The 26811-nt window shown below is 47.7% G+C and overlaps 1 protein-coding gene across 1 annotated transcript in view; it reads right to left on the bottom strand.

The window, feature by feature from the left end:
• Positions 1–820: 820 nt before the first annotated feature.
• The window catches only part of arhgef18b (rho/rac guanine nucleotide exchange factor (GEF) 18b), a 293165-nt gene continuing 267174 nt past the window's right edge, over positions 821–26811 (bottom strand). Inside the window, 12 exon segments of the mRNA XM_072482241.1 lie at positions 821–4932; positions 7079–7204; positions 9342–9744; positions 16154–16624; positions 18095–18142; positions 20247–20303; positions 22049–22179; positions 22281–22421; positions 23689–23865; positions 24448–24527; positions 25856–26034; positions 26346–26422. Of these exon segments, the coding sequence (XP_072338342.1) occupies positions 4766–4932; positions 7079–7204; positions 9342–9744; positions 16154–16624; positions 18095–18142; positions 20247–20303; positions 22049–22179; positions 22281–22421; positions 23689–23865; positions 24448–24527; positions 25856–26034; positions 26346–26422 (2057 nt within the window). The 3' untranslated portion in view covers positions 821–4765.

Genomic DNA, 26811 nt, shown 5'->3' with positions numbered 1-26811 from the left:
GGGCATGGTGGAGATGGGCCAAGGTGGTGACAGGATGCATTCAACTATCTTCGTCATGGGTTAGTTCAGTTGGAAGCCTGGGGATAATTTCTATGTTTGAAGTAGTTTAGGGATACAAGATGGTCTCTCAGTATCCCTGCACGGTCGTTACTCTGCAGCCTTTTCAAGTACAAGCAGATTCTCCTGATTTTTCTCTCCTAGCCCAACTTTGGGTGGGATACAGTTCCATGGAAACAGGCAGCACCCCGGACCCACACCCAAAGTGAAGTGAGACTAAAAAAGCAAGCATTGGCTGGTTATTGGAGCCCCAATCTGTCCCTGAATCTCCATGTGGGGGGTCCATCCAGCAGTCAGAGTGGGGGTTTTCTCCCACATCGCGAGGGGGCCCTGAAGCAACTTATATATTGTAATTCTGCCCAGACGGAGTTCAGCACACAACACAGACCAGATAACGGGGCAGAATTTGGCCATCGTGCTCTTTTGGAGGATGTCCTAGGTTTTGGGGTAGAAAGTGAAAAGAGGGGTAAATTAGATTCATTCCGGTAGCTCTACTGGTTTAGATGTCATTTAAGAGCAGGTTTTGAAAACATCATCTGCCTCAGCTGAACTCACAAATCCGCTTACCCGTGGCAAATTTACAGCATCTCTTTTGAGGGAGGAAAGAATACTGGAATGATTAAGAGGGAAGCCAGGTTTAAATCCCAGCATTTACTGAAATTCCTAATTTGAGCTCGCTTCTCCTGGAAAACAAGCTGACCAAGGTGTCTGACAGAAGGCGAGGGGCGCAGCTGGAGATAGTGTGCACTCTCCTCCTCCCTCCCTCCCCCCCCCCCCCCCCCCCCGGCTTATCCACACAGCGTCCAGGAATCAGTAAAATGGAAGTTAAACATCTTAAACCCGAGTTTAAAAAGACAAAGCCAATTCTATTCGTCCATGGTGTCCTGATGTGTAGCCATTAGCGGTTGAAGCAATCAAAAGGATTTTAATCAACAGATTATTGAAACTCCCCCTGTAATCCCACCCCTTCTAGATGCAAAGTTGTTGAGAGGTAGGCACCTTGTGTTTCACACATCACTTGCCAGAGTAACCAAAGAGATGGGTGGCATCATCAGAGTCTGAGGAACCATGAAGTCTAAGGTCAGGATACACAAGCACTGGAAGTTCTTTCAGCGTTAAATGTCCCAAGCATTTCCTCCCCACCTAACCTAGTCTTTTCCCGTCACCTCTTTAGGTGAATAAATGGACTCTTTAAATCTCTTGCAAGGTGCAACAGGCACTGATTTGATGTCAATATTGGAGACTCGGGTCCCGAGTGACACAAACATAACAAAACCGGGCTAAACCCTGACCCCCTCGAGGAAGGGTCTGTATTACAAAGACCCATTAACGCAAAGGTGCACTTCAACAATGACGAACCCCATGACATAACCAAAAGATCACGTGACTAGTCATCATGTGACTGCACCCATTGGTGGAATGTTTCTAATTGCGTTCTTTTGCTTTTTTCATGATTTCCACTTTCCCTCTATCCTGACGAGTACAGTAACAATTTATACAGAGTGCATTAAAGTGCTCCATGACTTAAAAAAATAACCACTACAAATTCAAAGAATAACCAGCTATAAACAATTAGGATAAAAAATTGTGCTCAAGTGCAAATTGGAAGAACCTACATGAAAATTACAAGTTGGTGGTTAATTCTGCTGACAATATCATTAAAAAAAAAAACCGCCTGAAATAACTTCCTGGAATTCAGACAGGTTGGAATATTCCAAACCATTGAAAGCCTGGGTGGGGGATTCTTGTGGTCTCCAACTCTCCCCAGATTAAGAGTGTTAGTTTGTTCATATATCTGGCCTGGAGAGATTTTAAAATGGGAGAGGGGGGGGGGGGGGGGGGGTAAAATTTGGTTTCACCTGTACCATTTGAAGTCCTATCACTCCCTCTGGTTTACTGTGCCAGTAACCTTCAAAACCTGCCACACTCCCTCCTGGCAGAAGTTAAGAGGTTGTTCTCCAGCGTCTTTGCCCATCACCTCAACTACACATTCTGCAAGACAACCTTTTGATAGATCATTGTCATCCACTCCAGCTCAAAGGTCTTCGCTACTCTCTCCCGACTGTAAAGATTATAATCCAACCTGACAGAAGCAAGATCACAACCCAGATCTCAAGCGCCAACCCACGTTCATTTGCTTTGCTGTAAAAATACACTCCCACGATCAACAATTCATCACTATTTGAGGAGTCACATACCCGGCCCTTCCTCGTGTCATTTTCTCCCAAAAGGAAACAACCCCATACCTGTCCAGCTTCACCTGTTGTTGTCCACAGCCCTTCACTGATCACAAAACAGAAGCAAATCCCCTAAACCCAGTAAGAATAAACTGGAAGTGCACTGTGGCCCGAACAATCCCTGCTTAAGTTACAGCTGTATAAATGACAACTTCATTAAGTTTGGATTTTGCACTTCTTGGATTTACATTCATTGACACCTCATCTTTGAACAAAACCTTTTCTAATCTCTCCTAAATAAACCTCAATCCGAGGGGGCCTAGCGTGTAGATAGTTAAGTGATTGGCCAAGAGGGAGGTGCAACATTTAATTGCCAGTGTTAGGCTGAGCCAAGTAAGCAGATATGGTCACTACAACTAGCCTCCTTTATCTATGAGGGGATGGGGTTTAAATAGAGCTTTCCCCATCCTGATCTCCTTTCAGTCACACTCGGTTGGGTTGGACAGTGAGAGGGCTGAAGACAGCATCGAGAAGTCCTCCACAATTAAATAGTCTACTGACACACTCAACGTGGACTTACACAAGGAGAATGGTCACTTTAGTAAGATGCTGCAAGGGTAGCTGGTGAGACCATAACCACAGGAAGAGCCGAGAAGCTTCAGGATAGGAAGGTGGAACAGGCATGGAACAAAAGGAACATGTGAACTACACAGAGGACCCAGAGTGCATACAGCCCTTAACAATATACGGGCAATCTTTCGTAGGCCAAACGACTATTACGTTAACTCTTAACCATGCTATTCCCAAACAACAATGTGCTTCACATGGGAGGAACAATTGAGGGACTTTGGTATCTGAAGCCCCACTATTGAGCCTCTGTTTTTTCTACCTGCACCTCTTGCGTCTGACGTCTGCACTACCTCGGATCATTCTAGCTGTGCGCCTGGACTTTCTTTCCATTGTGCCAGTCTCATCGCTGAAAAACTCCTTGTGCCTGGTTGAAGAACAGCAATTTTGATTTAGTGGGGAGGGGGTGCCAGTAACCCACCACACTCGCAGTGGAGCGAGTCTGGTCACTCTTCACTTGGCAACTCTCACTGGTCCTGTAGACAGTTGTCCCAAGATTGGATTCACTGCGCTTGCTTCCCCAGGTCTGATCTGGTGGGACACCAGCGTGATAACTTCTTGTGTCCATGCTCGAACCTTTCATAAACTATCTGGCTTTTTATCTCCCCTATATCTGATGAGGTAAAATAATGTCTTGCTGTCGACGTGCACCCAGCCTTAATCTTATGTCAAAACCTCAAACCTTCACACCCAAGGGCTGAAGAGAATCTGCTATTTCTGTTGCAATATCTGATCTATCACAAAAGGCTCATGTGAACGCCACAATCGCAAAAAAGGCAGCAAGAGAGAAATCTAAACAAAAAAAATCAATCGTTTCTGGAGATTGGACATCGTTGGGTAGTTTGACAGAGCTTCAACATAATACAGTTTTAAAATATACCCCATCTTAACCCACAACCTAGAACATTGTCACTCTTTCCACTCGCTACAGAAAAAGGATACAGTCTAAGTAAACCATCATTCCATTTTCTCTGATCGATGACAAAACCGTGGCGAACTTCATTAATCTGATCTGCTAACTTCAGCACCACATCTTCCTTCTGGCTGCATCGGTCACCTCAAAGCAACTCATCACTATACACCGGCTCGCAAAATGCCATTGACCGATAACGTGTCACATCACAGAAAAAGATCACAGGAGATTTTATTATGACTCTGATAAAGCTGCAGAGATATTCACCAGACTAAACAGCCGGGATGTGAATGGCCAGGTGTTACACCTCGGTGCTGTAAAGCACGTGCCACTATCGGAAGAATTAAAAGACACGTTCCCCCCCCCCCCCCAAAAAAAGTCACATTCAATTAAAGGCCATTTTCCGCCCTGAAGGCATTTCTGATTCCAGGGCCATGGAAACAGAGGTTCCGTTCGGCAGCCCCACCACCAAAAACAAAAATTGTGCTTGCAATCTCTGGGAAGGGAGGTTAGCAGTTTACAGCCACCTGCTAGTCTCTGCAAACCCCCCCCCCCCCCCCCTCACCCTTCATATCTCGTAGCCCCAGTGTCCAACCATGATTCACACCGAGTGTGCCTTGAATTAGGGAACACACCTTCAAATAAGCGCGGCAGTAACTTCAGACTACCTCCTGATAAAAAGGTGAAAAAAGAAGGTGAACATATGCATGACGGTTTCTAAAAAGGCCACTCCTTTCCGAAAATAGAGGCGGTAAATACAAACTGCTGCTGGTAATGACGCCGCCCAGCTGTCAGGGGTTCAGGTCCCACAATGGCAAGGTCTCACCTCTGAAGGGAATTTTGAAGGTATCAGCACATACAGAGCACTTTCTGTTCCCATCGTCAGTTCCGACGCTCTCTTTCTCCCTCCCCCCCCCCCCCATTCTTTATTTTGGGAATTTCCACGATCCGCCAATGACTGAGCTGGGCTTTCTTCCACAGCTCGAGTGGTTCAGAAGAAAATGATCTCGGTGGTGGAGTCGTCCTGCACACTGGGTGGTGGCGGCGGGGGTGGTGGCTGAGTCGGTGCAGCCACAGGCGCACTCTGGGGCTGCGGAGGGTTTCCACTTGGCACCGACGTGCTCAGCACATGCTGAATGTCCACGGAGACTGAGGATTCTAGGACAGCAAAACAAAATAAACAGATACATAAGTGGCCAAATTGAGGGCAGAATGTTGGTCAGGACAGTGGGAAGCCGAACTCCCCTTTTGATACATTGCTAAAAAGAGCCATGTTGCTGAAGCTTTTCAACATGGACGCATCAGGACACACACAAGAATGGCCAATTTCAAATTGGACACTCTTACACTGGTCCTGGTGAGTGAAAAGCTTTGCAAACATGTCTCTTCTCCGCTTTGACAAAGAGTCATCGGACTCAAAACATTAGCGCTTTACTCTCCCTACAGATGCTGCCAGACCTGCTGAGATTTTCCAGCATTTTCACTTTTGTTTCAGATTCCAGCATCCGCTTTTATCGTCTCAGCAATATTCTTTTAAAACAGTACTGCAGCTTTTACCATTCAGGACCACAGACTTGCCACAGTCAAGTCAAATACACATTTACAAAGTACCTCTCTCAAGCTGCTTTGCAGTGGGCGAGAGAAAATCAGGACACTGGATAGTCAGATGCTCCTTCCTAGGGTTCATAGAATTTACAGTGCAGAAGGAGGCCATTCGGCCCATCGAGTCTGCACTGGCTCTTGGAAAGAGCACCCTACCCAAGGTCCACACCTCCACCCTATCCCCATAACCCAGTAACCCCACCCAACACTAAGGGAAACTTTGGACACGAAGGGCAATTTAGCATGGCCAATCCACCTAACCCGCACATCTTTGGATGTGGGAGGAAACCGGAGCACCCGGGAGGAAACCCACGCACACATGGGGAGGAAGTGGAGACTCCGCACAGACGGCGACCCAAGCCGGAACCTGGCACCCTGGAGCTGTGAAGCAATTGTGCTATCCACAATGCTACCGTGCTGAAGAGCCAAGTACAAGTGCGTGGGGAAAAGTTTAGAACAGGTGTGCGAGGCAAGTTTAAAAAAAAAAAAAACAAGAGGGTGGTAAATATATGGAACGCGCTGCCTGGGGAGATGGTGGGAGCAGGTACGATAGCAGCATTTAAGGGACATTAAGACAAATATATGAATAGGGGGGGAATGGAAGGAGACGGACACTACGGTTTTAGTTTAGGCAGGAACCGTGGTCGGGGCAGGCCTGATAGGCCGAAGGACCTGTTCCTGTGCTGTATTGTTCTTTGTTCTGAGCAGGAAGCAGAGAACACACGAGGGGAGACTCGAAACCTGATTAAAGAAGAAGGTCCTGAGGAGACTCCTGAAGGTGTCGAAATAAGCAACAAGGGGTTTTCGTAAGAGTTTAGGGACGATTACAGACATGTCGTTAGCATCCGATGGGGGATGAGATGCATTCTCCGATGTCGGATTGGAGAATAAGGTTTGTGGATCGCCAGTGGGAACTAAACAGCTGCACGGTGACGGTTCTTCAAAGTGAATGATGCAAAACACAATGGGCCATTTCTGGGAGAGACTAATTAAAGGTGCTTTTTGAATGCAAATTTCAGATAAGTGCGAGAGTGACACATGGAAGCATTTCAAATTGGGGTGAGAACATTAATGCCAGTGAGCTGGTGGCGGAGAGTCAATGGGTGCCAGGGGGTGGGGTGGCAATGCGCAAGTACAAAGAAAGCTTTGGAAAAGTAAAGCCATTTTAGTTAGGGTACAGGGGATTACTGGGCGATTTAATAGAGGTGATGTAACAATTGAGAGTTAGGACAGACAAGATGGAAACTATCAGTGGTTGAGCAGGACAAGGAAGTACAGGATTAAATACAATAAATTTAGACAGAGAGCTTCAATACTTAATACATAGCAAGTTGTGAGTCTTTGGAATACACCCACAGTTGATGATTGAAGGAGGGGTCAGGGAAACATTTAAGAATGGAACAGATGGGTGGCTAAAATAGAGGGAAATGGAAGGACATAGCAACAGTGGGTACATAGGATTGATGCCACTTGCACGGAGGATAACATGGGCCACTTCAGCTGAACAATGTTCCTCGACCACATTCATGGTTGAGTGCAAACGTGGTTTTGGTTTCATAAGTGGCTGGAAGAATGGACACCTGGGGACAGGACAGGCATTTGAGTTTCAGTCTACAAGATGGATTAGTGGGGCTCTGTCATTTTGAGTGTCTTTGGGAGGTTGCATGAAAACTGGGTGAGGGGAGACACTACCGGGATTCACCTTGGTGGGAGAAACTTTGGCTGCTTGATATGACCGGGCTTGATGACCTCCTGCCTCTCAACGCCCCGTCATCCTTTGCAAAAAACTTCACAGGATTGCTTTGCCGGTGCTCTCCACTGACTGATCCTAAATGGAAAGAGAATGTTTATTTAATTCATGGGTGCATTAAGGAAACGAGTGCTAAGAGGAGAGAAAAGGTACAAAAAGAGAACAAATAAATGAAAAGAATTAGGACCACCCTCTCAGCTAATTGCTTGGTTAAGTGTGGAACTGAATCATACTGTCTAAGGAGGCAGCACAGTAGCATTGTGGATAGCACAATTGCTTCACAGCTCCAGGGTTCCAGGTTCGATTCCCGGCTTGGGTCACTGCCTGTGCGGAGTCTGCTCGTTCTCCCAGTGTGTGCGTGGGTTTCCTCCGGGTGCTCGGGTTTCCTCCCACAGTCCAAAGATGTGCAGGTTAGGTGGATTGGCCATGATAAATTGCCCATAGTCCAAAATTGCCCTTAGTGTTGGGTGGGGGTTACTGGGTTATGGGGATAGGGTGGAGGTGTTGACCTTGGGTAGGGTGCTCTTTCCAAGAGCTGGTGCAGACTGGATGGGCCAAATGGCCTCCTTCTGCACTGTAAATTCTATGATAATCTATGTAAGGACACAGAATAAATTGAGTTATTGGAGATCAGTTAAAACAACAATGGGTCTCTATGATTGCTCTGTGCCCTGGGCTAGGGAGGGTAAATATCAGCCAGGGCTCCTGCACCCGATTTCGATCCAGTGGCTGACAAACCGGAGACACCTGGAGGATATTGTGGTTAAAGCAGATAATAGCACTCCCTATGATATTATTATAGGCTTCTGGCAAAGTTCCACATGTAAGACTTCTAATAAAACTAAAAGCCATGGGAATCAAGAGCTGGATATGGGGTTAGAGAAATAAATTGCTTGGCATTGAAAAATGAAAGAAGACAGTATTTTTGTGATCGGAGACCAGTAATGCACGGGGTTGGAAGTGGAGGGAGGGCAGGGTTGGTGAGGAATGGCACTGACTGGGTCCTACATGGGTGTGTTGGAGTTTGGGTGGGGGAAAGATGGTGTTCTGTGGGTCCGACATGCATCACTGACTTTAAGAGGAGAGCATAGAACAACAAAATGGTTACAGCGCAGGATATTGAGTGGGTCTTCCAGGAATCAGTGTTAGAATGGGGGATTCGACAAGGCAGTGATGGGGTTGAGTGGATTCTATAAATTCAGGCTGTAAAGTAGGTAGCTGAAGGACAACGTCACTGAACAAAATGAAACGTTAAATGGGGAACAAACTAAATCCAGAATAAATAAAGAAGGTAGTGCAGAGGACCGAAAGTGAGAAAAAATTTGGAAAAACATTAATGGTGTCCAGAAAGTTAAAGGTATTGCTGAAAAAACCCCCACGAGGAATGCCGCCAAAGCTTTTAATCCTGCAGAGATCTGGACCAAATTTTAAAACAGAACAATTAATACCGCATGAGAAAAGAGTACTGATGCCAGTCAACTCGGATTGGTCAAGGCACTGACATGAGAATGCACCAGGGAGCTGTTGGCAGTGTAATTCTTGGCACACTCAGGATTGTTTAGCAAGTGCTGCTCAATCGCGGAATCACATCTAAAGTATGTTCAAGTTCGGAGTTTTGCACGGCAGGCCAACCAGTCAGCACTCTTTTCTCAGGCAGTATAAATTGATGCCTCCTTTGAAATTTGGTATTCTCATGTTTGTCTTTATGAATGCAAAACCAAAAGATTCGACATGTTCCTCTTTCCAGCAATAAATCCTGTACTACCAAACATCAAAGGTGTTAACAGCGGGTGAGATGAAATACCAGCGGGATGGTCTTCCATGAGAGCGTTAAAGTCAGAGTGATGAATTTTGATGAGTGTTCTTAAGAGTGTGGTGGATTGAGTGGGAGGATTCGGGTGCTAGAGTGACAGGCTTGTGTGGTACTTAGGGTAACAGAGGCTTGGGCTTCAAGTGGGAGAGACAGGTGGACAATTTGTTGTCCATGAAGGTTCTCCTGTTCCTCCATTCAGATCCCTATTTGAAACCTCATGCACGTTGATGTATAAAGGACAGGATAGATCTTGGATTTCAAGGTCATGGGTGAAGTATTAAGCTTAAACCAGTCCTGAACTGAACCCCAATACGGAGCCGACACTTCACACCCTAAAACAGGTAAATAAGGTAACAATTCAAGTTGGAAGAAATGGAGGAAAGAGAAGATAGTGGGCTTTACCTATGCCATGTGACATTGAGAAGGAGGGCATGCCCGAGATGGACTGGCGGTCCTTTCCTTTTCCACCCTTGTCCTTTCCCCCTTTCAAGGTGGCAAGTTTGGTGGGGATTTTCTGTTGCACTCCAGTGTGCTTCATAATCTGATTTGTGGCACTCACGAGGTGGATGGGAACCTCGGTCTTTGGTCCAAGGGACGATCGATTCTCAGTGCGTAAAAACATGGAGGCAGTGCTGTTCTCCCGGTGGAGCTGAGTTTCAGCGGGTCGCTCGCAGAGTTCCGCCGGAATGTTCGGCTGTCCGAGGTACTTTAGGCTGTGCTGTGCTGTCCCTCCCTCTTTCAGCGGTAAGGGGTTAACTTCCAATCGCTCCCCGTCAAGATTCTGCGAGTGAGGAAAACCTGGGATCTAAGAGGCAAAGTTAAACTAAATGAGTCCAAGGAAGTCAGTTCAGATATTAACAGACTTGCTGGACTGAGAAATAAAGAATACCTCATGGCTGCATAAACATTGACCCGAGGATTAAAGGTCCCATTAGGCGGCACGATGGCAAACACGGCTACGTCAGTGCCAGGGATCCGGGCTCAATTCCGACCCTGGGTGACTGTGTGGAGTTTGCACTTTCTCCCAGTGTCTGCATGGGTTTCCTCCGGGTGCTCCAGTTTCCTCCCACAGTTAAACGATGTGCGGGTTAGGTGCATGGCCATTGACCCATAGTGTTCAACGGTTACGGGGACGGGGTGGGGGAGTGGGCATAGGTAGAGTGCTCTTTCAGAGGGTCGGTGGAGACTTGATGAGCCGAATAGCTTCCTGCAGCACAGGAACTCCCCGTACAAAACCTTAACACACCGCGCAACTAGCTTAAGGAAACAGCCCTCACATAATTAGATTGGGTGCTCTTTCCAAGGGCCGGTGCAGACTCGATGGGCCAAATGGCCTCCTTCTGCACTGTAAATTCTACAACTCTATAATCTCCGAGTTTTGAGATCCCATCATGGACTGGGGCAGTGGAATGAATTGCAGCGAAATTGAGCCATTTGTGCATTTTCCAAACTCCTGGCGCCAACCGAAAAGCTTCAGGAAAAAGTTGCACAAGCGCCAGTAACCACAATGTGGGCCAAGTGTGCATGCTCAACTGTTCCGGATGCCAGTCCGGTCAGCGGCAAGGGATACAAACATACAGGCAAAGCGAAGGCCCGTACAGGAATAATTTTTTTTTTTTTAATTCAAGAGCAGGAATAGGTTATACACCACCTCGAGCCTGCAGCAAGATTTAATAAAGATCAATCTACATTCACTCCATTTGTCCGCCCGCTACGGCTCGTGTTATCAGAGTTGTATTAACACAGTAAACTGACCAGTCAGAGTACGCATTATCCATACTCTGGGCGCACTTTGCTGGAAACCAGTGGTCCAGGTTTCATGCCTACATGTCCTCCAAGAGGCTACGGTTCAAGTCCCACTCCAGAGACATGAACATGTTATAAAGTCTGGCATCCCAAGGCAGGGGGGAGGGGAGGGGGAGCAGGGGGGGGGGGGGAAAGAGAGAGAGGGGGTGAAGAGGGGGGAGAGGGGAGAGGGGGGGGGAGAGGGAGGGGTGAGGGGAGGGGAGGGAGGGGGGGGAGGGAGGGGGGGGAGGGGAGGGAGGGAGGGGGGGGAGGGAGGGGGGGAGGGAGGGGGGGGGAGGGAGGGGGGGAGGGAGGGGGGGGAGGGGGGGGAGAGGGGAGGGGGGGGAGGGGAGGGGGGGGGAGGGGAGGGGGGGGAGGGGAGGGGGGGGAGGGAGGGGAGGGGGGGGAGGGGAGGGGGGGGGGAGGGGAGGGGGGGGGGAGGGGAGGGGGGGGGGAGGGGAGGGGGGGGGGAGGGGAGGGGGGGGGGGGGAGGGGAGGGGGGGGGAGGGGAGGGGGGGGGGGAGGGGAGGGGGGGGGACCCCTGTTGACCCGGCCAGCACTCATTCTTCTAAAGTGGAGTCACGCATTTACCCAATTTGCTCAAGTCTGCTGCTGCGAATAATTACAGCGACAAGTGTGTCAGAACCACCTTTTCCGGCTTCCAGCATCTTTTAGCCACGATATGAAAGCACTCATTATATTTAAGGACCCGTATATAAATGTAGGTTTATTCTTATGGGGCCCAGATTGGGAAAAGTCGTCCCTCAACATGTAAAGATATGGCAATATGCAACTTCAGCCACTGTTTAGAAGCACAAACATTTTTACATTACTGGTTAGTAACTTAGTCCCCGTGACAAGTTATCACTTTTACACTGACTGTAATCAACCTTTATTGATGCAGCACAATTGCTTCACTGGTTACCAGCGAATAGAAACCAGACAAGTATTCTGATTGAAGAGCCACTACTGCCCCCCAGTGGCCCTTTACCTCTATCACAGCAAAACTAATTTGGAAAACAGGTTTCAAAAGGCATGTTTGGCAGCTCACCTCCCGACAACCTGCAGCAGTAATCCCAGCTGCTGATACCAGTTTATCAGCCACAGCTCAGCTTGCCTCCGGGTGACAAGGCTCTAGGTTCAAGTCTCCCCCTTCAACGACACTAAACAGACTATCCGGTCATTGTCGTGATATTGTTCGTAGGATCTTGCTGTGTGCAGATGGGCTGCCAGGTTTACTATGTTAACTTCAAAAGTACTTCACTAGCTGTAGAACACTGTTGAGGCCTTGAAAATCATATAAAAGCAAACCCTGCCTTTTTCTAGCTTTTAGTGAACTCACTGCAGAACACATTCTGGGAGCACTCTGCTCCCCATGGCTTCACCGGCTGGTACATTCAGCCATCAGCGAGTCACATAGAACCTGCAATTCATTTTTGCCTGGGCCTTTGTTTCAGTGGATTTTTGCACCCAACATTTGGCTCATCATCACTAATTCCATTTGTTGCAAACACAAAAACACGTGACATTTTTGTTAAGCTTGGGCTCCCCCATGTGTCCCTTTCATAGCTCACTGCAAGGCCCTGGTGAACCGCCTTTTTGCAGCGTTTGGGATCCACAGTGCCAGTACGGCGCCTGTCCAGGGGCTGTTTAGCACAGGGCTAAATCGCTGGCTTTGAAAGCAGACCAAGGCAGGCCAGCAGCACGGTTCTATTCCCGTAACAGCCTCCCCGAACAGGCGCCGGAATGTGGCGACTAGGGGCTTTTCACAGTAACTTCATTTCAAGCCTACTTGTGACAATAAGCGATTTTCATTTTTTTTCATTTCAATACATATCTCCCCGACTATCATAAATCACAGATTACCGGTCCTGGCTGTGGGAGCTTCCGGTGCACAAATTTGCTGCCACGTTTCCTCCAAAGTAAAGATAAAGTCGCCATAGTCCCAGATGACCACAGGCTGCTTTTTCCCCTTTTGAGGGGGAGAGCTGACTGGTGGTGATTTAACCGGAGGATCACCACACCTCAGACGAGGGGCAAGGTTGAGAAGGCGGGGCCTTCGTGAATAACCTCAGCTGGTGCAGGAATTGAACCTGCGCTGCTGGTCTTGCTCTGCATCCTGAACCAGCTGTCCAGCCCACTGAGCTAAACCGGTTCCCCGATTCCTACATTACAACAGTGACTACACTTCAAAGGTATTTCACTAGCTGCTGAAGTGATTTGGGACATTATCAAGTTGTGAAAGGCACTATAAATGCAAACATTTTTACTAAGCCAGGTCTTCACAGCAACAAAAGCTCCGATTTAACTCCTTGGTTGTGCAGCATTCTGCAAAGAGCATCAATACCGCAGTAACCAGTTGAAACACAAGTAGGCTCAGTAGTCCGAGGTTTATTTTAATTCAGGGAGATTTCTGCAGTTTGTCAACCCACTGGTACCTGAGCAGGGACCCAGCCTGGATCAGCATCTTCAACAGAGGACAGAATTGAGAATTAAGACATAGGAAAGAAAGGCTTGCATTTATATAGCACCTTCCATGACCTTTGGATGTCCCATAGTACTATACAGCCAATTAGCTAGAATACTTGACGCTAAAATGCCACCCCTACTACCTTCCGCGAGAGTTCAGCTCCGTTACCCTGACGGCAGTTTACATCCCACCCCATGTGAACGTGAAAAATCGCACTGGGCGAAATATTCACCACCACAAATAGCCTTGAAATGAAACATCCCATGGCCTTGTTCACTGTAGCTGGGAACTTCAATCAGGCCAAGCTCAAGAGCATACTACCAAATTACCATCAACACGTCACCTGTTCCACCAGAGGCCCAAACATCCTGGACCACCGCTACACAAATATCAAACATGCCGACCGCTCTATCGCCCACCCACACTTTGGCAAATCTGACCACAAGGCTGTGCTCCTGTTCTCGGCTTATAAGCAAAAACTGAAGCGGGAGAATCCATCAACGAAAATTGAGCATTGTTGGTCTGAGGAATCGGATGATCTCCTACGGGACTGCTTAGAGTCAGTGGACTGGTCAGTATTTAAAAACTCTGCGACCAGCCTGAATGAGTACGCCACTACAGTAACTGACTTTATTAGTAAGTGTGTAGAAGACTGTGCGCCAAAGAAACAAATCCGCGTGTTTCCCAACCGGAAACCCTGGATGAACAGGGATATCCACTGCTTGCCGAAGTCTAGGACTGAGGCGTTCAAGTCAGGCGACCCTGACCTCTACAAGAAAGCCAGATATGATCTAAGGAGATCCATCAAAGAAGCCAAAAGACAGTACGGACCAAGCTCGAGTCCCAGGCTAGCCACACGGACCCCCGCCGACTATGGCAAGGTCTGCAAGACATAACGGGCTACAAGATGAAGGCATGTAAAATCGTCGGCTCCAATGCACCCCTCCCTGATGAGCTCAACGCATTCTATGCACGCTTTGAACAAGAGGTCAGCGAGAGCAAGCCCTCCACCCCAGAAGCCTCGGATGAACTTGTATCTGAGATCACCATTGCAGATGTCCGAGCAGCCTTCTCGAAGGTCAACCCACGGAAAGCCACTGGCCCGGATGGGGTACCCGGATCAGCACTCGGGTCTTGCGCGGATCAGCTGGCGGGGGTATTCGCAGACATCTTCAATCTCTCTTTACAACAATCTGAGGTCCCTATCTGCTTCAAGATGACGACCATCATCCCGGTACCAAAAATTGCCAAGCAGCGTGCCTTAATGACCATAGTCCAGTGGCTCTGACATCCATCATCATGAAGTGCTTCGAAAGGTTAGTCATGGCACGAATCAACTCCAGCCTCCCAGATTGCCTTGATCCACTACAGTTCGCCTACCGCTGCAACAGGTCCACAACAGATGCCATCGCCATGGCCCTGCACTCTACTCTGGAACACGTAGATAACAAAGACACCTATGTCAGGCTCCTATTTATCGACTACAGCTCAGCCTTCAACACCATCATTCCTACAAAACTAATCTCCAAACTCCGTGGCCTTGGCCTCAACTCCTCTCTCTGCAGCTGGATCCTGAACTTTCTAACCCACAGGCCCCACAATCAGTAAGGACAGGCAACAACACCTGCTCCACGATCATCCTCAACACTGGTGCCCCACAAGGCTGTGTCCTCAGCCCCCTACTATACTCCTTGTACACCTATGACTGTGTGGCCAAATTCCCCTCCAACTCGATTTTCAAATTTGCTGATGACACTACCGTAGTGGGTCGGATCTTAAACGTTGATGAGACAGAGTACAGGAATGAGATAGAGAATCTGGTGAACTGGTGCGACGACAATAACCTCTCCCTCAATGTCAACAAAACGAAGGAGATTGTCATCGACTTCAGGAAGCGTAGTGGAGAATGGGAACGAAGTAGAAAGGGTCGAGAGCTTCAGGTTTTTAGGTGTCCAGGTCACCAACAACCTGTCCTGGTCCCCACCCCCATGCCGACACTATAGTTAAGAAAGCCCACCAACGACTCTAATTTCTCAGAAGATTAAGGAAATTTGGCATGCAACCTACGACCCTCACCAACTTCTACAGATGCACCATAGAAAGCATTCTTTCTGGTTGTATCACAGCTTGGTATGGATCCTGTTCTGCCCAAGACTGCAGGAAATTACAAAAGGTCGTGAATGTAGCCCAATCCATCACGTAAACCAGCCTCCCATCCATCGACTCTGTCTATAATTCCCGCTGCCTCAGAAAGGCAGCCAGCATAATTAAGGACCCCACGCACCCTGGACATACTCTCTTCCACCTTCTTCTGTCAGGAAAAAGATACCAAAGTTTGAGGTCACGTACCAGCCGACTCAAGAACAGCTTCTTCCCTACTGCCATCAGACTTTTGAATGGACCTACCTCGTAATAAGTTGATCTTTGCTCTACACCTTGCTATAACTGTAACATTATATTCTGCAGCCTCTCTTTCCTTCCCCATGTACGGTATGCATTGTTTGTACGGCATGCAAGAAATACTTTTCACTGTATACTAATACATGTGACAATAATAAATCAAATCAATTAAGTACTCTATAATCAAATCGAATCAATTAAGTCACTGACGCCGAATTGTAGGAAACAAATAGGAATGTGGGTAACCTGTATTTAATGATGGCGGTTGAGGGATAAATATTGACCATTATGGTTGTGGGAGATGATCCCTGTTCTTTTTCAAGTTAGTGCCACTTGAAATCTTTTACATCCAAAGTGGGGCTTGTTTAATATCTAATCTCAGACAGCAGCACTCTCCCAGGACTGTCCTGGAGTATTGGTTTAAACTTGTGTGTGCAAGTGTCTGCAGTAGGACGTTGCACCTGCGACCTTCTGACTCGCACCCACTGAGCCACAACTGATAGGTCAGGTTGCCACGACGCACGGGACTCCGCAGTGCCGATCAAGCCCAATTCATTACCTGTCCAGCTTCAGTGGGAAACACGGCTGTGCCGTGCTTCAATTGTTTGCGCTGTCGCTGCTCCAGGCGTTCCCTCTCTTTCTCCACCGTTCGCTGGGACTCTCGGAGACGCTCCAGGTCCTTCTGGTATTCCCACCGGTGTCGTTCCAACTCCTCCTGGTCCTGAGCTAACCGTTCCTTCAGCTGCTGCAAGCCCTCCTCCCGCTCCTGGAGGCAAGACTCCTGGGTATCGAGTTCACGCTTCTGGCGCTCCCTTTCCCGTTCCCACTTCTGCTGCTCCTGCCGCACCTGGTTCTGCAGCTTCTGGACATTAGCCCACTCCTCACGCTGCTTCTCCACGTTCCGCTGCTTCTCCTGCTCCAGAAGCAGGCTCCCACGAGAGCTTGTCAGGCGAGACTGCCTGTCCCGCTCGCCACTTGCGCCAGAGCACCGCTGCATCTCAACGTAGCTGTCCTGTTGGGCAATCAGAACCTGAAGAACACACACAAGGTACAGGCCATGAACAACCGGAACTGCTACAGGCATGGAATATACATCACAAGCGAAGGTCACGTTTCCACCCATTTGCCAGCTCTTCAACTGGAGCTATCTACCCTATTCCCAAATCTCGCAAAATCTCTACCCCTGTATCCCATTCAGGCACTTACTTTCCAAGGATTATGGATTACGTGGGCTCCTTATCTTTTCCCATTAAAATGTACACTCTCATACGAAGTTGTCATGGGAGTATCCCTTTAAGAAATAGTTTTGTCTTATCACATGGCTTCAGTGATGTGATTGTGTGGGTGGAGCTGGGCTGTGGCTCTGAGTTTTACTTTCGCTTTGAGTTTAGACTGGTTTCAACCGCACAGGTTGAAAGAGGTGTTTCTATATCTTCATTTTAAAAGCTATTTCCAGATTACTTGATAACTTAAAAGAGATAATTGCTTTCTGGAAGGAACTGAAACCTGCTGTTTGAGAAGGGGAACAGAGCATCAATAACACGCCTTATACCAGTAAGAATGCCATATGCTGGGCCACGCCTCTGAAAAGGGGTTTCTGGTTTTACTTGGGATTTTGTTATTGAATTGGAACAGTTAAGGCGGAATTCATTAAGGGTTATACCTTTGGTGTTTTCTAAATCCTGGCCCATAACAAAGTTAATTTGCCAGTTCTGCAGCTTTAGTAACATCTCCCTGTATTTTCTTGCCGTCCTCCTCCATATTAACTACATCCCTCCATTTTATATCAGCAAATCTTGAAATTGTGCTTCCGATTCTAGTGTCCAGGTTGTTTATGTAAATAGTGAACCGCAGCAATCCCAGCAAGGAACTTTCTGGAACATAATTTTTCACTTTTTGTCAGTCGAGTAACTATCTTTCGTCTATGCTGTACTACCGGCTACATTTACAAAGAATTACAGCGAGTCAAACAGGCACTGGCTCAATGAAATGAACTGATGCAAATTGGTGGCAGTAGGGGGAACTAACCCCTCAAATTAGAGAACATACAGTGCAAAAGGAGGCCATTCGGCCCATCGAGTCTGCAATGACCCACATTAAGCCCTCACTTCCACCCTATCCCCGTAACCCAATAACCCCTCCTAACCTTTTTGGACACGAAGGGCAATTTAGCACGGCCAATCCACCTAACCTGCACGTCTTTGGACTGTGGGAGGAAACCGGAGCACCCGGAGGAAACCCACGCAGACACGGGGAGAACGTGCAGATTCCGTACAGACAGTGACCCAGCGGGGAATCGAACCTGGGACCCTGGCGCTGTGAAGCCACAGTGCTATCCACTTGTGCTGCCCAGGTAAATTATTTAGTTAAGCCTAGGCGCGATGACTGGGGGACGGATGGGAGGATTACAAGTTCACTAGATGGGAGAAAATTCCCTGACACATCTCCCCGTGTCGATCTTGTGAACTTGTATTTTTAGCTTTATTTTTAAAACACTCACCTTCAGCTTGTACAGCTGCGATGTCAGCATCTGCACACTCTGCACAAACTACAGAAAGAAGCAGACAGCAGTTAGGAGAAATTATCTTACATGAAGAACGTTAGTTTAAAGTCAGAATCTTCCAAACGTGCTCCAGTCCTGCTAGTTTGTTGTACTGCTCCAATTCGTGCCTCTCTCAACGTTCCCCACATGTTTATCATAAACTCCCAAGTGTACTGGCCGAAATGCACTACCTTCTCGAGGTATGGAGCAAAGGCCGTATTTGGAGTCAGCTCACAGGACAACCATGATCTCATTCAATGGTGGAACAGGCTTGAAGGGCTTAATGGTCCCCATTGGTTCTCCATGCTAAAGCCCAAGTTCTGCATCGCCTCATCATTACTGTTACTGATCGGTTTGCCGGTTTCCTTTTGAGCTTGGTTGGGTTTCCTAACATGATTGAGGTTGCAGGCCGTCACTGGAAACGCTCACTGCTCATCCCCAATTACCCTCGAGAAGGGCACTAGAGAGCTGCCTTTTTGAACCACTGCAGTCCATGTGGCGAAGGCACACACATAGCCAGGGAGTTCCAGGACTCTGACCCAACAACGACAAAACAGTCGCTCTGTCCAAGTCAGGATAGTGGGAAGCTCCGTGTTCCTATGTCCCAGCTGCCCTGGGAGACTGCAGACTTGGAAGTTTCTGCTGGCTGAAGAAGCTTTAGAACATAGAACATAGAACAATACAGCGCAGTACAGGCCCTTCGGCCCACGATGTTGCACCGAAACAAAAGCCATCCAACCTACACTATGCCATTATCATCCATATGTTTATCCAATAAACTTTTAAATGCCCTCAATGTTGGCGAGTTCACTACTGTAGCAGGTAGGGCATTCCACGGCCTCACTACTCTTTGCGTAAAGAACCTACCTCTGACCTCTGTCCTATATCTATTACCCCTCAGTTTAAAGTTATGTCCCCTCGTGCCAGCCATATCCATCCGCGGGAGAAGGCTCTCACTGTCCACCCTATCCAACCCCCTGATCATTTTGTATGCCTCTATTAAGTCTCCTCTTAACCTTCTTCTCTCCAACGAAAACAACCTCAAGTCCATCAGCCTTTCCTCATAAGATTTTCCCTCCATACCAGGCAACATCCTGGTAAATCTCCTCTGCACCCGCTCCAAAGCCTCCACGTCCTTCCTATAATGCGGTGACCAGAACTGTACGCAATACTCCAAATGCGGCCGTACCAGAGTTCTGTACAGCTGCAACATGACCTCCCGACTCCGGAACTCAATCCCTCTACCAATAAAGGCCAACACTCCATAGGCCTTCTTCACAACCCTATCAACCTGGGTGGCAACTTTCAGGGATCTATGTACATGGACACCTAGATCCCTCTGCTCATCCACACTTTCAAGAACTTTACCATTAGCCAAATATTCCGCATTCCTGTTATTCCTTCCAAAGTGAATCACCTCACACTTCTCTACATTAAACTCCATTTGCCACCTCTCGGCCCAGCTCTGCAGCTTATCTATATCCCTCTGTAATCTGCTACATCCTTCCACACTATCGACAACACCACCGACTTTAGTATCGTCTGCAAATTTACTCACCCACCCTTCTGCGCCTTCCTCTAGGTCATTGATAAAAATGACAAACAGCAACGGCCCCAGAACAGATCCTTGTGGTACTCCACTTGTGACTGTACTCCATTCTGAACATTTCCCATCAACCACCACCCTCTGTCTTCTTTCAGCTAGCCAATTTCTGATCCACATCTCTAAATCACCCTCAATCCCCAGCCTCCGTATTTTTTGCAATAGCCTACCGTGGGGAACTTTATCAAACACTTTGCTGAAATCCATATACACCACATCAACTGCTCTACCCTCGTCTACCTGTTCAGTCACCTTCTCAAAGAACTCAATAAGGTTTGTGAGGCATGACCTACCCTTCACAAAGCCATGCTGCAGTTGAGCTGCAGTAGTGCATCCTGCAGACAGTACACACTGCAACACTGGTGTGCCAGTGCCGGAGGTGGGCGAATGCTTAGACCTATAGATACCTGTTCTAAACACTTGATGTTTCCTTTTATCATTATAATTTTGCAGATAACATTCATCAAATTAATCTATAAAACAGCAGTAGGAATGAGAGAATCTTACCTCGGCATCATGCAGGAAAATGCTGTTACTAATGTTGCAGAATTGGGATAGATCGCTCTGAAATAAATGGAATGGAGTCACCAGGTTAGATACTGCTCCAGAGAATTGCCAAATTGAGGCTTTTGGCACATAATCCAATTACTGTTCCCAAGAGTTGCTATGAAATCTGGCAGCTAATGCTGCTGCCAGACGCCTGGTATTGATGGTATTAATCTCTGCACGCAAGGTTGTATTTTCTTCTGTTCATTAATGCCAGCAGCCATCAGTACCAAAACTATTATGAGAACTCATCAATTCTATCTTTCGTTACTCTGTCCTGATGTCCAATTATTAAACTATGCGACCCCGCCTACTGATGTTATAAACCATTCCAAGTGTAAACCTCGGTCATTACCGTCCTTTAGTGAAATCCCTGCCGTCTCCTCCCAGTAGCTGAATCACAATTAAGATCTCAGACTGAAGTCTTCCCGTAACAGCCTCCCCGAACAGGCGCCGGAATGTGGCGACTAGGGGCTTTTCACAGTAACTTCATTGAAGCCTACTTGCGACAATAAGCGATTTTCATTCATTTGCTCAGTTAGCTGATCTAAACTAGGAGTAACACTGCGGTAACTGGCTAGTGCCCCACAACCAGGGAGTGGCTAGTGCCCCACAACCAGGGAGGAGCAAAAGAAAACAACCGTGGCTCATTTTCAAAAACTGGGTCTGCGTTTGTTAGGATAAAGGTGATTTGATAAAGGTGTTAAATCATGAAGGGATGGGACGGCGTAGATAGAAACAATTTCCAGTGATTGAGGGATCTTGGGCAAGGAGCCACGGGTAAGAGATTAAATGTACGAGATTTATCATCTTTATTAGTGTCACACGTAGGCTTACATTAACACTGCAATGAAGGTACGGTGAAAATCCCCTCGTCGCCACACTCCGGCACCCGTTAGGGTACAAGGAGGGAGAATTCACAATGTCCAATTCACCCAACGAGCACGTCTTTCGGGACTTGTGGGAGGGAACCGGAGCACCCGGAGGAAACCCACACAGACACGGGGGAGAACGTGCAGTGTCCGCACAGACAGTGACCCAAGGTAGGAATCGAACCAGGGATCCTAGCGCTGTGAAGCAACAGTGCTAACCACTGTGCTACCGTGCCGCCCAAGACAGAGACACTGTAAAACTGAAGGCAAAGGAATAAACCAGTGGAGTTACTGACTGAAGCAGAGACACATCAACATTTCAGAGTGATGCACGATCAATGACCACTAAAGCGAGGTTGTAGTCCAACTGAAGGCTTTAATAAGCTAGATGTTTCCCCCGGCAGCTCAGGTACAGAAAGAAGGCTGCTGGGGCAGCACGGGCTCTTATACCCCGCCTTGCAGGGCGGAGCTACCATACAGTTTGACCAATAGGAAACATACAATATCTACCAATGGTGTTCCAGCATTACCAGGTACCATAATATCTCTACACAGACTACCACACAGAGTTGGCTAGGTAGATAGAAAAAGTAATAAAGGGGATATGGGAACAGAACAGTTTGGCGTGGTTCAGCAGAACGGTCGACTGGAGATTAACAATACAGATTAATTGGGCTAAATGGCCTATTGAGAGTGTTGCGATTTCTATGTAATTAGGATTGGTGCTATGTACATGATAATTATTATTTACATCTCTCGATCAGACAAGGAGACTCCCATCAATTGTATGTCAATGGTCAGCATGTTAGATTTAATTATTAAGTAAAAGGGAAATACGGTGGACACTGGGATGAAACCGCTATCGCTGGAGAAGTTTAAGAATTACTGTACCATCCGTCCACTCTCGCCATCACTGCACACGTCCTGCAGTTGAGGTTCGGAACTGGCCCGAGATCCAGCTTTTTCCTTCATCTTCAGCTCGCTGCCGGAGAGAGTGTTTGACTTTTTTCTGATGGAGCCATCTAAAAAATAAAACACGAGAGAGGCGAAGAGGTAAATGGAAGATCACAGACCTGATCAAGGACGCAGTGCCACTTTCACAGAGCCCGCCGCTCCAACTTACCTTTGGTTAGGTTAACGGAACTGCTGTCGTAGCCTCCGAACGTCTCTGCTCGCCGTGGCAACCCGGAAGAGCCCAAGCTCTCGTCGGACTGCCAGCTTATGCTGCTGGGCTGAACGGCAATTAGGTTCTGAAGGTTTTCAACTGGAACAAAAAACACAGTCACGTTGTTTATACAGGACTGGATCAGAGGGGAAAAACAAAACCCCCACAGGGGCTTGGCACCCTCAATGGCTAATCCCCCTTTTCTAAATACGGTGCTATTTTATGCCAAAGAAAAGAAAAGCAATTTTCACAGATTGGCCACTGGCTTCCTCCTTGTTTTTGCTGCTTTCCCCGAGAGTGACTAGTGTTTGCGAGAGAAGAACGGCGCGCAAACGTACACTCAAACGGACTGCAGAGTCAGTGGGGACATCACTGATGGTCCGAAGGAATTCGCTTTCAGTTTGTTTCCTGAACGGCAGCGGAATCCTCTGCAATGAGTATTTACAAGTGGACATGACTGGAAAACGACATTCTCCTTTAAACCCCCAGGGGGGGCTGTCGCTAGAACAACAAGCCATTCAGCCCCTCTTTTGCCATCAATTGGATCGTGAATGACATAAATTGGTCTTCAAACCACACACACTACACTGAGCTGTAATGTTCTATGTTCTATGGGTTTGGGTCACTTGAAACGGATTTGGTCTGAAGTCAGATCCAAGAGAGGAGACCCACAATGCCCACGACCCCGAGGGGAGAGGATTTTGTTTTAATTCCCAGTTAAGCCAATTTAAAACAAATTTAAGAGCTTAATCATGCAGCACGGCAGACTGGTGTTGTTAAGGTTTAACAAGGGGAGACGTTTCAACAGTGTTATTTTCACCTTCACCCACTCCAAGGTGCCCACGAGCTTAAGATTTAAAAAAAAAAACACAAGACATTCCATTGGCAGGCACTTGGGTCAGATCAGGACCAGGCAGGTCAACAATTAGATGCAGAGTCAGTAAGTGAGCTAGTTGAACTTAAGTCAGGGTGGCCAAAAGAGGAGAGTGACAATTGGTCACTGCACTGGGCAAACCAAATGGGGATGGAGTCACAAAGTGTTCAGGTCGGCTTTCAGATGTGACACTTCTACTACAACTTCATCATGAAGGGTGGGCATGGAGTGAGGTGCCAGAAAGAGACTCAAAACGTCTTTGCCTTTAATATGGGAAAGGTGGAATAAGCAAGGAGTGCCAGGCTGCTAGTGGACTGGTTCTTTATTATTCAAACACACCAGTTAAGTGGGTTTTCTCTATAGTAGACATATACTTACCCTATAACTACAGTAACCAAAAGCACAAATTTTCATGGCACATCTGTATTCTTAAAATCACTGATAACATCACCCCCCCCCACCGTTAGTTCCAAATACACAGCTCTAACTTACCTTCTTTTACCACTTCATTGAGTAGGACGTCTCGCGGAGACTCCAGTGTGTCGGCTCGAAGCAGCACACGTGGCTTTCCTGTGTCCATATACCCATTAACCTCCGCTATATCGCTGTAAATTTCCAACTTCTCACTCAGGGTCCGCTTGATCACTTCATCCTTCACGCTCAGGCATTCTAGAAACAGGATAGACAAGAACCCAGTAAGCAGTTGTGAAGCAAACGGCTGGTCACTTCCATCGTTTGCCATGATCCAAAACGTGACACACACACCAAACTAACCGGCAGCAGCTCACCAATGGTGCGGCGTTAAAGGCACCATCAGATGTAGCACCAAGTGACACAGTCAAAGGGTGTCAACAATTCATCAACATCCCTGGGGTGGAGGAGGAACACAAAGTTTCCACTCCTGAGCACTGTCCGGTGAATCTCCCGAAGCAAGTCCATGCATAGGGTCACGAGGGGCAGGGGAAATAGGATTGTGTTTGGCTGTGATGTCTTCCACGGTCGAATAACTGGCCAACACTCGAAGTGTTTAGATTCACAGATCAAGGGGCAAGGCTTGCAAGTGCCTGTGCACCTCCAGCTTAGGCAAGCATCTACAATTCTGGGTGCCCGAAACGGATAATGCTCCAAATACCCACACTGATAAGACCTCACTGCCATGGAAGTAAAGAAGAAAAACGATAAAATGAAAAAAAAAACCCCAGAATTGTTTTGTCTCAAAGCCCCAGTAACTGATACTCCGCGATATCTTACGCTGGAGTTCTTTGACTCTGGCTGCTCGTCTCTCATCCTTCTGCCGTTCTTCACCCAGGGCTGCCTCTTCCATTGGGTACCTGAGTGCAAAAAAAGGCGGTTTTGACACGGTAACGGAATATGCCGATCTCACGTGCAGTTTGAAAGGTGGCAGCTTCTGTCTTTATAAATAAAAAGACATTTCTGCTGAGCCGTTCACAACCTCAGGATGTCTTCTCAAAGTGCTCCACAGCCAACAAAGCACACCATGGAAGTGCAGTCGCGACTGCGTCATGTGAGAGTACCGTTAAGAAATGGGGGTTTAAGAAATGTACCTTTAAGAAATGGATGTTTATCAGTGGGTGGGTGGAGCTGGGCTGTCTGTCAGCTTTTTACTTTCATTTTAGGCTGTTTGCTGCAGGGTGTGTTTTAGTTGCGTTTTCAGAGTTGGATAGCTGCAGTCACAGCCAGAAGGGGTATTCGTCTCGCCCTGTAATCTAAAAACTGTACATCGATTCTGTGGTGATTTAAAACTAATAACTGCTCTCAGTAGTGACTTTAACCTGATGTGCTTCTGTTATGTTTTTAAGTCTTATGGATGTTAAAAGGAAAGCTTAAAGGATAACTTAGTGTTGTAGTCTTTGGGGGTTGTATTTGAATTAATGGTTGCTAAGGGGCAGCACGGTAGCATTGTGGATAGCACAATTGCTTCACAGCTCAAGGGTCCCAGGTTCGATTCCGGCTTGGGTCACTGTCTGTGCGGAGTCTGCACATCCTCCCAGTGTGCGCGTGGGTTTCCTCCGGGTGCTCTGGTTTCCTCCCACAGTCCAAAGATTGCAGGTTAGGTGGATTGGCCATGATAAATTGCCCTTAGTGTCCAAAATTGCCCTTAGTGTTGGGTGGGGTTGCTGGGTTATGGGGATAGGGTGGAGGTGTTGACCGTGGGTAGGGTGCTCTTTCCAAGAGCCGGTGCAGACTCGATGGGCCGAATGGCCTCCTTCTGCACTGTAGATTCTATGATAATCTAATTCGGCCCATCGAGTCTGCACCAGCTCCTGGAAAGAGCACCCCACTGAAGGTCAACACCTCCACCCCATCCCCACAACCCAGCAACCCCACCCAACACGAAGGGCAATTTTGACACTAAGGGCAATTTATCATGGCCAGACAGTGACCCAAGCCGGAATTGAACCTGGGACCCTGGAGCTGTGAAGCAATTGTGCTATCCACAGTGCTACCGATGAAGGCAAAAGTAATGTTTTATATGTAGTGGTGTGTGTGTGTGTCACGGACATGATGAGGGATTAGCAAGGCTGGCTAAAAGAGACAGAGGTTCCTGTGGGTTGGCACAGCTCTCCAACGAACCGAGTCACCATAATACAGACAATGCTGCACACGATAGGAAGCAGAGTTCACAGTACCACACTACCTATCAATCGCATCCCGGATAACTGCCATCCAAGTGTTGCGCTCCTCCTTAGAGTTGGTGTGAATCTCGTACATCTCAGGCCCTTCATCAGAGGCACTGATGAGGAACATTCCCTTCTCTTCATTGGCTACTTCCCTGACAATCAGCTTTTGCAAACAAATGCCAGCCGGCTTCTGGTCCTGAAAAGTTGGGAGATGTGGAGACCGAGTTAGTGTGAGCATAAATAGACTCAAAACAGCAGCAGCAGAAAATAGGGAAAAAAAAAAAAAAAATCCTTTTTGGCTCCCTCAAGTGTGTAGGGTTAAAAATCAACCTGTTACTGACTGGGCTTATCTAGAGAACTGTCAGCACCATTGGATCTATACCCCAAACAGGACTGATTTAACTCCTTCATGGAGGGCAGGGCATACAGTACATTAGCGTCCTTGGTTCATAAGCATGTGAGTAAATATGGACTGTTAACAGGCTGTACTTTACACCCTGCACTTACCACTGTAGCGAACGAATATTTCTGGTCCTTTTCCTGAAGCAACAGAATCACGTCTGACAAAACGAGGGCTAGAATATCTAAGAAGAGGAACACAAACAAACAAGGTTAATAAAATATCGGGGGCAGCACGGTGGCGCAGTGGGTTAGTCCTGCAACCTCACGACAACGAGGTCCCAGGTTCGATCCCGGCTCTGGGTGTGGAGTTTGCACATTCTCCCCATGTTTGCGTCCGTGTGGAGTTTGCACATTCTCCCCGTGTTTGCGTGGGTTTCGCCCCCACAACCCAAAGATGTGCAGGCTAGGTGGATTGGTCACGCTAAATTGCCCCTTAATTGGGTAGCACAAATGATTAACACTGTGACTTCACAGCGCCAGGGTCCCAGGTTCGATTCCCTGCTGGGTCACTGTCTGTGCGGAGTCTGCACGTTCTCCCCGTGTCTGCGATGGTTTCCTCCGGATGCTCCGG

Source organism: Scyliorhinus torazame, chromosome 18, assembly GCF_047496885.1.
Source record: "Scyliorhinus torazame isolate Kashiwa2021f chromosome 18, sScyTor2.1, whole genome shotgun sequence".
In the NCBI taxonomy this organism is placed as follows: Eukaryota; Metazoa; Chordata; class Chondrichthyes; order Carcharhiniformes; family Scyliorhinidae; genus Scyliorhinus; species Scyliorhinus torazame.
This window is presented reverse-complemented; position numbering and strand designations above follow the sequence as displayed.